We start from the raw sequence: 12070 nt of genomic DNA on the forward strand, positions 1-12070 counted from the left end.
AGCGATTACCTCACTGGCATGCCTAACATGATTATTAGTACATGGGCTTGTATTATAACGATGTCGAATATGCTTAGGTTATATGAATCTGATCACTTGTTTATTTATTTCGATATGGGGATTAAATCAGAATTGTGTTATTCAATAAATTGTCTTTTGTGGCTCTTAAGCCTCAAAATTTGAATCATTCTAAAATCATGGATGTTAGAAATTGTTGGGGTTGTGGGAGTTGGGGTCACTGAAAATCAGTGGTGGTAAGGTATTAATCACCTTGCCATCATAAACTGAGTTGGCTCCATTTGTCAGGTCACTCACTGCCACATTGCCTACTTCTTCTTAGGAATAAGCTTCTTATTATTTTTCTTTTATTTGTTTTTCCTTTGTAAATCAATTTTTGTAATCACTTTATGATTCTGACAATAAATGTGTTTATTATTATTATTATGTTTCTCATTTCCATAATACTCGGGTACCACCAGAAGGACGGTACCCGGATCTTTGGAAGGCTTACGTGGGGACACGGATCCAACACGCAGAGGCCCTTTGAGACTTTTAATGTGTTGGGGGACACCAGCCGCAGCCTGCCCATGACTGCACTATAGAGATACAGCCCTAGGCAGTCCGCGGCCGATGTAGGACTATTGCAGGGTATGGAAATTTAATAATTGGGCTATGGATTGGGATGCTAAATGGACTGGTACTGGGGACTATGGGAAACTATGGCACCTGCCTTTCTACTAAAAGAAAGTAAAAATATGTTGGCAGGTGGTGACTCGCCCTCTCACTGTATGGGCCCCCGAAATAAGTCGCTGCAATAGTGCGACAAGGGGGCAACATATTGTGAGCAGCTAAGGGTGGAGAGGCGTCCCTGGACTTTAAACTCCGATCACGCGCTCCCTGAGGGTCCAGCATCACGTGCCCACTCGCCACTTACGCTTCGCATCCACCCTTCGAGCTAAAAGCTCTCGCGACTCCACTCTGGCCGGCCGGTTAAGGCAAGCCAGAGGTGGGGGTCCTGTCCTCGTCAGGCTTCACTCCGACCGGCCGGTGAAGGCAAGCCGGAGATGAAGACAGGGGCCTCCCCCGGGAGCACTCGGTTCCCGCGGGGTCGCTACTCCCCGACACCCCGCCACAAGGTGTCCTGCGGGTTGACTGATTGCACGGGTGGAATATCTATTGTCACATAGACAATAGATATTCCAACCGTGGGCGATGGGGTCGTCACATCCCTACGCCCTTATTATTATTATTATTATTAAATTGTATTTTCGTTTAGGTATAAGGGAGTTGAGGTAAAATAAAACCATTTGCGTGTTATATATACGTATATTTTCTTATTTATATAATATCTAAGCGCAGCGACCGTGGCTTTTTCAATCTTCGACTTTATACAATTAAAATAATATACGCTTTATCAAACAAATGTTACAATTCAATTAATTAAAACCAACAAATTATTCCAAACTATACAATAATACAATATGGCCATAATTTATCAATGACGCAAGAAAGGTCAATCGTGTTTTTTATACTATTATCCAATAAAATATCAAAAATAACAAACAATGTACAATATAAATCAAACGCCGATATCACAATAAATACTTTATGTACAATACATACAAGACAAAAACGAGAAAACAATTAGGTATTGGAAAAATACACGAGATTTCTGGGGCTTAACCCATAATAAAACATTAACTAATGGTCTAAGATCCGAACATAAGGCGAAATTCAACGGCGTGATAATTTATAATGAGACCAATTTTATAATAAATTTAGTCTATTAAAAAATGTATTAAAAATGGGTTGACTGGGAAAATCCTGGACAGGACATTTTTAATGAATTAAAAAAAAAACATTTTTTTTAATTAATTGCAGTATCAAGATAATAAAAAAAAATATAATAGACTTAAATTATGAAACCTACAGAATGTGCAGTCATAGTCGTTTTCTAATATTTACCGGGACAAACGGCTAGGTTGGCAGGTATAAACAGGTATGTCGGTACCAGTTATTTTCACTTGATAGGATGATGAAAAAACAATTATGTTACACTGTTTTATTACAAAATTGTTTTATTATCTCGAAACTGCAATTAATAAAAAATTAAAACAAATGTTTTTTTTTTTAATTCATTAAAAATGTCCTGTCCAGGATTTTCCAAGTCAACCCATTTTTAATACATTTTTTAATAGACCAAATTAATTATAAAATTGGTCTCATTCTATTATCACGCCGTTGAATTTCGCCTTATGTTCGGATCTTAGACCATAAATTCTCAAATAAAGTACAATTTTACCACACAACATAATATTTTTTATTATATAAAAATGCACCAATTTTAAAATAAAATAATTATATAGGAACTTATACTATATCGAAAGGTAATATTATTGACTATAAAATTATATGCTTTTTTATTTTCTGTTTATAAAATTATATTTGAACTCCGGGTCTTTCAAACATAAGCATCTTGAGGAACTACGAGTCGAAATAAATGTTTTTGTGATGTAACAATGAACAAAATTACACTACTCGCTGTCTATTATCTACATAAAATTAGCTAAAACTGCTAGCGAACTACAAATGACGGCAAATATTTTAGAATAATATCAGACTATCGGTTTTGATAAAACTCCCTACTCTATGCTCGATACTTTTAGAATATGTATTTGGTCGAAAGAAAATTTATGTTACTATCATCTAGTTGTAGTTTTTTTGATGAAAGTTGATAATTATATGCATGCGTAACTCGTATTTAAGGTAGGTCTTTTTGTTGTATTTTATATCTTTTGGTATGAATATATTATTTCAACTCCCTTCAAACAGACCTTACAATAGGGTTGCCACTTGCCATTAATTCTAAAATGCGAAAAGGTAAAAAATTATAAAGTGCAAAGATGTGTGAAGATACATCATAATTTATACTAAAATTGCTTGTAAAAATTAAGGTGGATTTATTGAAAAATGTAATTTTTAATATTTTAAATTTTCTGTAAAAATAAAACACGAGAGCAAAGAAGGCTGTTTTATATAGCCATGCACTAAGCAAGTTTAATTCAAAATTCAATTCTGGTATTTAAAAATTAACTTACAGGATTTTTCATGTAAGAAATGTTACATTAAAATGCGATTTCGTCAGACACGTATCTACTTTTATATAAAATTCCAATCAAATTTAGTACTTCATATATTTTATTGCCATTATATACAGAACCGAAGCAGGCTGTAACGTTTAAATTTTATTTTATGGTGTTTTATACGAGCTCGTTGTGTGGAATCACGTGTTAGGGCTGTCACATGTGAGTTGTATTATCACGCTGGTTTGTTGTTAGGGTTGTCACGCATACTGTTCCAGGAGCTATACTAGGGTTGTCACACTACCGCGCGTCCCTTAGGCGCAAGGCGACGAGCTCGTCGAGCTGCGCCTTGTAGAGCTGCGTGACGTCGTGCAGGTCGAGCCGCAGCTCTACCGCGCGTCCCTTAGGCGCAAGGCGACGAGCTCGTCGAGCTGCGCCTTGTAGAGCTGCGTGACGTCGTGCAGGTCGAGCCGCAGCTCTACCGCGCGTCCCTTAGGCGCAAGGCGACGAGCTCGTCGAGCTGCGCCTTGTAGAGCTGCGTGACGTCGTGCAGGTCGAGCCGCAGCTCCTCCAGCTGCTCCTCCTTCTCGCCGTACATCTGCAGCAGCGCGTCGTACTGCTCCTGCACGCTCTGCAATTACAAAATAATAATTAACAATTAATTTTACACATAATTTTACAAAAAGTTGTGAAATCTGCTCATCTTCAACTATAACTTCTCAAATTGTACCAAATGAAAAGAAAAGATCACTGTCAAAATTAATGACATGCAATTTTTTTTCATCATTATTAACAAACCTGCGAGTGCTCCAACTGCTGTGTGAGCGAGGCCACGTGCTGCCTTAACGCATCTCTCTCGGCCTGCAGCGCGGCACTCACCCCCGCGACCCCCGCACCCCCAACACCCCCAATACCCCCCGACCCCACGCCGATGCTCTGCGGGATCCACATCCCCCCGCCGATGCCCATGTTCGACACTGTGCTTGTATCGTCCTAGTGCAAATAATAAAAGTATTTAAAAAGGTTGGTACGACTTGTCCCCAGCTTTCGACTTAGTTGATCAACTTAGTTTCATAACAAAACATTTAGATAAGTAAATAAATATAACCATAAGTCCAATATTTTAAGTCTAAAGAACCGAAGTAAAGTATACAGTACAATCTTTGATATAGAATTCTGATGACATAACACATTTAAAGATACAATTCAAAAGGAGTGCCTCAGGGTAATGTTTTAGGACCTCTGCTATTTATTACACATTTTATTACCAAGAATTTAATACAATTTTTACTTACATTCCATAAAGAGTTGGACAAGGTATCAGAGAGCACAGACTGCGAAGGTGAGACGTCACCTCGCGTCGATAACTGCTCCTGTTAAATACAGTTAATATGTATTACGAAATGAAATGATTTTAAGCTCTAAAACGCAACCCAACAACTTTTAGAATTTTATCATGAATAAAACGTAGTTTTACCTGCAATATAGTATTTCTCTTTCGCTCAGTATCCAGAGCAGTTCGCTCCTCTTCTAATAAGTGTTCAAGCTCAGTTATTCTCTTTTGCAATTCTTCTATTTGCTTCTCTGTAGCATTTTTCAGTTCCTCAAATTCTTTGATTTTGCTGAAAAAAAAACATTTTGTAAATATTTAAGACATTAATGGTCTTACCACAAAACAATTTAAACACAATCTAACTTTAAACTAGGGATCTGTCACTTTAATAGTTGTCTTTGTGAAAGACGACAAAACCTGAATAAAGAGAACCCGTGCTTAAACGTTAAACCCTGTCTAAAGATTTTTGTAGTAAGACAGAATGTTTCGCATTTGGTGTATGTATCTATACTTCTGATGCCACACTGTGGTATATTTCCAAGTGATTTCTAAAAAGATAGGAACCCAAGGCTCACCTGTCCCTCTGCCCCTCCAGCAGCTGCAGCCGCTGCACGGCGCCCTGCCAGTGGCGCGTGACGCTGTCGAGCTTGGCCTGCGCGTCGCGCTGCAAGCTGTCCGCGATACTCAAGCGCTCCTGCAGCGCTTGGCTCTCTTCGCGCGCGAGCCGCTCGCGTTCCACAGCCTTCGCCGCTTGCGTCTCCACTTCCGCTGTATTGTAAGGAGATATTGAAGTTGTGAATGTGTTGTTTGAATCGAGAATAAAAAATGCAAAAAATCGGAAAAACTTTTTTTAGAGTAATTGCAAAATGTGTGGACTGTAGGTGTGTATGTGTATGTGTGATTGCAATAGAACGTCGCTCGCAGAGCGTGCTGCAGTTATTTGTGCTTGCTTTAAGAACGCCTTTCTATATATATGTAAATGTCGTGGCCATATCGTAGATTTGCTCACTTCATGAAATTATTGATTGATCATTTCATAAAGTGAGCAAATCTACTATATGGCCACGACATATACAGACTCATACATATGTATAAATCATAGAAATCTAAATAACAAGACACATAGAAGTGCTATAATGTCATAATTCGTATGAAAACCGCTGTCGCCAAAATCAACACATTTAAACCGATAGCTAAACAGTACACACAAGTAAACTATGCCTTTTATTGGACAGCTTGATTTTAGTGAAAACTAACTTAAATATTAAATCAAGCTTTTGAATATGTATCCTAACGCACGAATTTACGGCTTATTTTAGAATAACACCCGTAAGTATATGAGATGTTTTGTTTCTTTTTGCTCCAATACGAAAAAATTCGGCTTTTCTACAACAGAGGTTGTCAATTTTCAATAGATATAACTTTGAACATAAACTCATAGAAATAAGGTTGAAATTTGTGTTAAACGTGATAATAAGAATGGTCGGCTGTGTCATTCATTGTTATTTCGATTACTATGGTGACACTCGTAATACTTGTAAATATTCTTTAATTTTAGGGAAAAACGGCATTATTTCTAAAAAAAAATATATTCACCGATGAAATGTTATTCCTTTATTAGTATAATTACAACTTGTGGAAGTATTTCCGCAATGGGAAATGCTGAAACACACCATGTTTACACACGCATGTCTCTAGAGCAACTGAACAGCGACGAACGCACTTGTGGTATGGTCACCATCTGAGCGGCGACAATGTCACGCGCGCTTACGACTACTAGTGTCTTGTTATTTAGATTTCTATGGTATAAATGCATAATATGTATGTGTGTGTGAGTGCGAGTGTGTGTAAGTACCCAGTCGCTGCGCGGCGGCAGTGCGGGCCCGCTCGTGGTGCAGCGCGGCGGCCTGCAGCGCGGCGAGCTGGGCCAGCAGCGCGGCGGGCGGCGCGTCCCGCTCGGCGCCGCTCGCCGCGCGCGCCAAGCTCGCCTCGCTCACTTCCCGCCGTAGCGCTTCTTCGCGGCTCACCCAGCGCTGCTCCTCTGCACAGAAGGAATCACAAGGATCATACTTATGTATCGATCGGAGCTATAAATAAGAATCTTGTATTCACACAATACGAAAAATTAAAAACACGATATAAAAAAAATGCGAATACACAACGGAAAAATAACATGAAAACAAAAGTATTTAATTAAAAACGATATGACGAATCGTTTGAAAAGAATGAAAAAAAAAATGAAAAGATGACGCATCAAGCACTATTTTACACAGTTTTTTTTTTCCAAAAATCATACACATTTGACAGTGTTACGCTGAACAGTGCCACAAACTTAACTGACCCGGTGACGGTGTCACTGATGTCGATTTTAGTGCCGCTAAATAGTATTTCCCCGGATGCAAGGGTAAAAATAATGTCATTGCCAATGGTGTAAATTAACATTAATAAGTAACTTTTTATTTATACAAAAAAAAGACGGGTTGCACTCCGGGAGTGCCGGCAGAAGTGAAAACTTGATTATTAACGTTGTCTTCATCCGTCACGCTAGGTCACGTATCCTGACGCGAGTTTCAGATTTTATACCCATTACAGAAAAAGTGCTCAACGCCGCTAAAGAAGTTTTCACTTCAATATTCCGTATGAAAAGACTGTGAAAATGTGACATTTCAAAAAGGCGGCACGTGGTTCCAGTTTTTGCCACCGGGTCAGTTAAGTTTGTGGCACTGTACATGTACATATTATTTAGATTTTTATCATTGTCATATTAATCCATCAAACCTTTTACAACTGAAAATACAAACGATAAGTCATTAAAAATAAAACCCTACAAGACTTCATCGCAAATTAGCTATTATCCATTCAAAACGAACGATATTAATTGTTAACCATTTTATTTTACACAAAATTCAAAAATTTTCACAATACTCCAAAATTTATGTATCGATCACACTTATGTATCGATCGGAGAGTCAGAGTTTCACATTCATCACCAAAAAAAATTTTTTTTCCTTACCCCTCGCCCGCTCCGCCCTAAGCTGCCTCAGCTCATGGCGCAGCATCTCCGCTTGCCGCTCAGCACGCTCACGAGCTGCCTCGAGCTGCGTGTTCCCTGTTCTATACTTGTTAAGCTCAGCTGTGTTGCGTTGTAGTTCGGTTATCTCTTTCCTGGCCGCGTCGAGTGACGTACGCGCGCTTTCTAGCTTTTGGGTAGTGTCGTCTAGCGCGCTTTTCGTCTGAAAATGAGAATTTATTCTACATGTAAGATATACACCTAAAAATAAAAAAAATGTGTTGTTTTTTAAGCAAAATATAAATATTATTGTATTGGGATTTGGGATTGACTTACTCGTAATTCATTTTTTTTTTAAATTAATAAAATTATGGTTTTACAAATGTGTTTTCTTTAGAAAGTACAATTTATTTAAAAAACATAATCATACATATATGTGTAAATTACACAAGTAGTTCCTATTCAAATTCGAAATGTATTTAATACTTCTTGGTATATGAATAATACAATTTTTGACATAATATAATAAAACCTATGGCAATAAAAGGATGAAACAGATCACAATACACGGCTTTTAAGTTGTCATATAAACACCCACAAAAAAAAAATTATATACAAAAAAAAATTCATATTGCATAAACGAGAATTATCATACACAATAAATGCTACATGTTGATTCAATAAAGAATAGTCATAACAAATCTATTTGTTATGTTATTAATGTAGAGTATGATCAAGATAACATTTTCCATTGTGATAAGGTATCATTGGCCAACTTATGAATTCACTGCAGTAAAAATGATTAATTAGTACACAGTTAGTTAGTACATTTCAACAACAAGGTCAAAATCTTTCCATTGTTATTTTATTACTATAATTGATAGAAAATGCTATTTTTTGTTAATAAACCAAATAACATGAAATATCCCTTTCGTTATCAGTTTTAATGGTACAAATAGGGCCATTTTAAATTATATACCCAGCACGAAAAAAATGTGAGAGTTTGTTTGTTTGTTCGAACGCGCTAATCTCAAGAACTACTGGTCTGATTTGAAAAATTCTTTCGGTGCCCATTTATCGAGGAAGGCTATAGGCTATATATCATCACGCTAAGACCAACAGAAGCGGAGCCACACGGGTGAAACCGCGGAGCGCAGCTAGTGTAAAATAAATATGTAGCACTTTTTATTCGTCATTTTTAAAGTAGTTAAAATTTGTTATCATAATAATCATAACCTCACCTCATTAAGTTCAGTTTCCATTTTCTTATTGGCATTAGTGAGTCGATAAACAGCTTCTATCTGACTAACTTCCAACTCCTCCTTGGCGGCGAGGGATCGCTTCATACGGTCTAGCTCGGAGGACTGTTCTGCTATTTTATCTCTATAATAGAAATATATCATGCATAACCATCACGGTAGCTTTTTTTCGTGTATTAGAATATCGTAAGTCAGTAAGTAACTGACTGATAGATTCTAAAAACAGGCAACTTATTCAATTAATTTGATTAATATTGCATATCAACAAATATATAAATTTTAAACCTAGTAAGATTGTGAATAAAATAGTCGTAAATTCTTTCTCACCGTAAACTTTTAATAACTTGTTCATTATCCTTCTCCTTGGCTCTTAGCTTTTTGATAATGTTGGAATGTTGCAACTCTTGTCGAGCCAACTTTTCCCCCTCCTCTTGCAACTGCGCGATCATGTCGTCTTTCTCTTTCAAAAGCGTTTCTGTACTTGTTGAACTTTTTCTTGATATTTCTTGTTTAAGGTTATCTAATTGCTTTCTGAGCTGGTCCTAGAATTAACGATAAGATTGTGCAATTAGTTTATGTTGAAAATTAAAAATGGTAAATTAATATTTTTGTGAAAAAGATTAGGATCATAATAATCTTGTACCTTTTCTCTGATAGCTTGTTGGAACTTCTTTTCAAGTGCAGACATTCGTTGAGTGTAATCCTCCGTAATTGTGTTAATATCACTGGTTTCGTGTTTCGCCATAAGACTCTCCATTTGACACTTGAGATGAGCATTACATTCGGCTAATTCAGCATTATTTCTACTAACTTCCATCAGTCTATTCTCTCTGGCATCTAAAATTTCTGCCATTTCACTCAAACGGCGCATAAGTCTTTCGTTTTCTGAACCTTGGCTTTCGTCACTCATATTACTCTTAATGGAAGCATCGGACAACTCTCTGTTGTGGCCGCGAATTTTTGTAGCTAAATTCTTTCCTAGTACTAAATCAACTAAGTTGGGTGATGTTGTTCCATCCATTTTATGTTTGAACCCATACTTCCCTGGGCTATTTCTGCAGCCGTTTCCACTGTCGCCATTGGGGCTAGGTATGATTTCAATGTCGGATGAGGTGGTAGTTTCGATTTCATCCCCTGATGTATGGCCAGATGTACGATCTGAACCTATTTTAACTAGGTCACTTTTACTGTCGGAACTGACAGGAGAAGTTCTCTCTTTAACTATACAGTCTTTTTGTGAAGAATCATTACTTCCTGGAGGACTGTGTACTGGGCGCTCTATGTTCACAAAAGAACTTTCTGATCTGAGCATATCAGCTGTAACATTGACATTGTAAAAGGAAGATGAATCACTCAATTTCTCCATAGACATATCTTCACATTCCTTTTTATTTTCTTCATTAATATTTTCTAATGTAATACTATCATTATCAGCATTCAAAGTGCGATCTGACCATGATCCATCATTGGACGAATTCTCACTGATATGCATTCTCTGAGAGGCAGGTTGCTCTACATACATGATACTTTCTGGTTTCCTCTGATCGAGTCTCGCTATTTTTGGAAATGGACTTATTGGTTTTTCATCTGTATCCAATACTGTAGGGGCAGTGCATTCAGAAATGGAATTATAGGACATAGTGTCCTCATCATCATCAGCTACAAGGCTGACACTATCCGCTGTTCTTACTTTTTCTGTCCCCTCTCCGATCGGAGTTGATTTCTTATCAGATCCTTCGGTTGGAGTTAAGTTTGAAGATGAACTACTGTTTATATCACTTGCGTAACTATCAAAGCCGAGGCATTCTATAGAACTCGGGCTGATAAGACTATCAGGTAAGATTTCAACAGATTCAGAATTAGGTTTCAAGCCCATACTACTACTTTGTGAGGCAGATTGATAAGAGGCTGCTTCGGAATCGGGTGTTGTTTTTAAGCTCTGTGACAAAACTTCTACTGAATCTGAACTATTTCTACTTGATACAAATGAAAGAGCATTGCTTAGTGATGATTTACGTCTATCTTCTGATTTAGTATTTTTCTTTTGATCCAAAGATTCTGACCCATCAGACATTACTAACTGGCTCTTGGAAAACAAATCATCTTGGCTGTCGTATTTATCACATATAACGTTTAATGACTTCGCTTTAGGAGGGCGGACAATGGTATTATCATCAGTTTTAGGTTGCTCAAAAAACGATCCTGCAAAGGAGCCCCAAAGGCTTTGCGAATTCGCTTTTGATGGGCTCTCCGTTACTACAGGCTGCTCTTTAATTGGGCTATCTGTATCACCTTCTGCACTGACGGTGAGCCCCCACGAAGAAAAGAAATCATTGCTATCTTTTTGTGGGATCGATCCGGCCTCTGGGGAACTTTTAGCCGACGGAGGGCTCGAAGACGCACCCTCCTGCTCCTCTTCGCTATCATCCTGAATGTCCAAAGCTTTATCAATAGTCTTTTGAGCCTCTTTTAGTGCATTTTTAGCTAAGCTCGTCAAACCCGAAGTGTCGAACCAGTTCATATTGAGAAAACATTAGACAATTTAATAATAGCACAGCACAATAACTTATCACAATAGTGTTGTCAAACAATACTCAATTGTTGTACAAATTAAACCATAATAATGTTTTGTAATAAATAGAACGTCGTTATTAGATACAGGCACTTTTAGTGACGTTTACATTCCTGTTTATCTTTTGTACTGTCAAATGTCAAATCATTAGAAAGAATAACATTCCAACTTATTTTCAATTTAAATTTAAACATCAAAGATTTGTTGTTTTCACGTTCTACATAAAAAAATAATGTTTACTTTATTTATGTCTCATCAATACGGGTATTATTAAGTACAGTTTATATAAATAAGTATCTAATTTGACTTTATAGTGAATGTCACAAAACATTTGTTATTTTCGAACTGGCTCTCACAGCTCCAGTGGCGCAATTGGTTAGCGCACGGTACTTATAAGACAGTGTTCGTGTGAGAGATGCCGGGGTTGTGAGTTCGAGCCTCACCTGGAGCATATTTTTTGTACATATTATTTATTATTTTTTATTAAGTAGCTTTTTTTATTTATGGAATTAGTACGTACCTAAGATAATAATAAAATTATTATACATAAAATTAATGTATCTCTTTATATTATTTAATACATACTATCCATTCTTCCATAGCACTATTTTAATGGAAATCATCTTAGATTACACAATAGTAATCAACAATCAACAATAGAAATATGTATAAAATCGTCATTGACCTATACTTAAAGAAGTACCTACTCAAGTACAATACATAATGAATACACACAAAAATACTACTAAGTACTAAACAACTCTACAATTTCTTTGACTTCTTTTGTACAAAATGTACAACTTTAACAAAATA

At 37.0% G+C, this 12070-nt stretch overlaps 1 protein-coding gene and 1 non-coding gene across 2 annotated transcripts; one reads left to right on the top strand and one right to left on the bottom strand.

The window, feature by feature from the left end:
* Positions 1-2171: 2171 nt before the first annotated feature.
* On the bottom strand, positions 2172-11367 carry LOC123694218 (TATA element modulatory factor). The gene is made up of 10 exons (XM_045639583.1): positions 9329-11367; positions 9013-9227; positions 8668-8809; positions 7430-7649; positions 6272-6457; positions 4992-5184; positions 4561-4705; positions 4379-4456; positions 3882-4076; positions 2172-3714 (listed from the first exon to the last, which is right to left on the bottom strand). The coding sequence occupies exons 1-10, from the start codon at positions 11204-11206 to the stop codon at positions 3562-3564; spliced, it is 3405 nt and encodes a 1134-aa protein (XP_045495539.1). The 5' UTR covers positions 11207-11367; the 3' UTR covers positions 2172-3561.
* A 247-nt stretch (positions 11368-11614) lies between these two features.
* On the top strand, positions 11615-11708 carry Trnai-uau. The gene is made up of 2 exons: positions 11615-11652; positions 11673-11708. It is a non-coding gene; the product is annotated as a tRNA-Ile (tRNA).
* The last annotated feature ends 362 nt before the right edge of the window (positions 11709-12070 follow it).

The sequence above is a fragment of the Colias croceus genome, chromosome 9 (genome assembly GCF_905220415.1).
Source record: "Colias croceus chromosome 9, ilColCroc2.1".
Lineage (NCBI taxonomy): Eukaryota > Metazoa > Arthropoda > Insecta > Lepidoptera > Pieridae > Colias > Colias croceus.

Coding starts and splice junctions, on each gene's coding strand:
- LOC123694218 (XM_045639583.1), bottom strand. CDS start 11,206: ATGAACTGGTTCGACACTTCGGGTTTGACGAGCTTAGCTAAAAATGCA. Junction 9,228..9,328: donor AACAAGCTATCAGAGAAAAG/GTACAAGATTAT, acceptor CGTTAATTCTAG/GACCAGCTCAGAAAGCAATT. Junction 4,706..4,991: donor CTGGAGGGGCAGAGGGACAG/GTGAGCCTTGGG, acceptor TTTTTTTTTCAG/CAAAATCAAAGAATTTGAGG.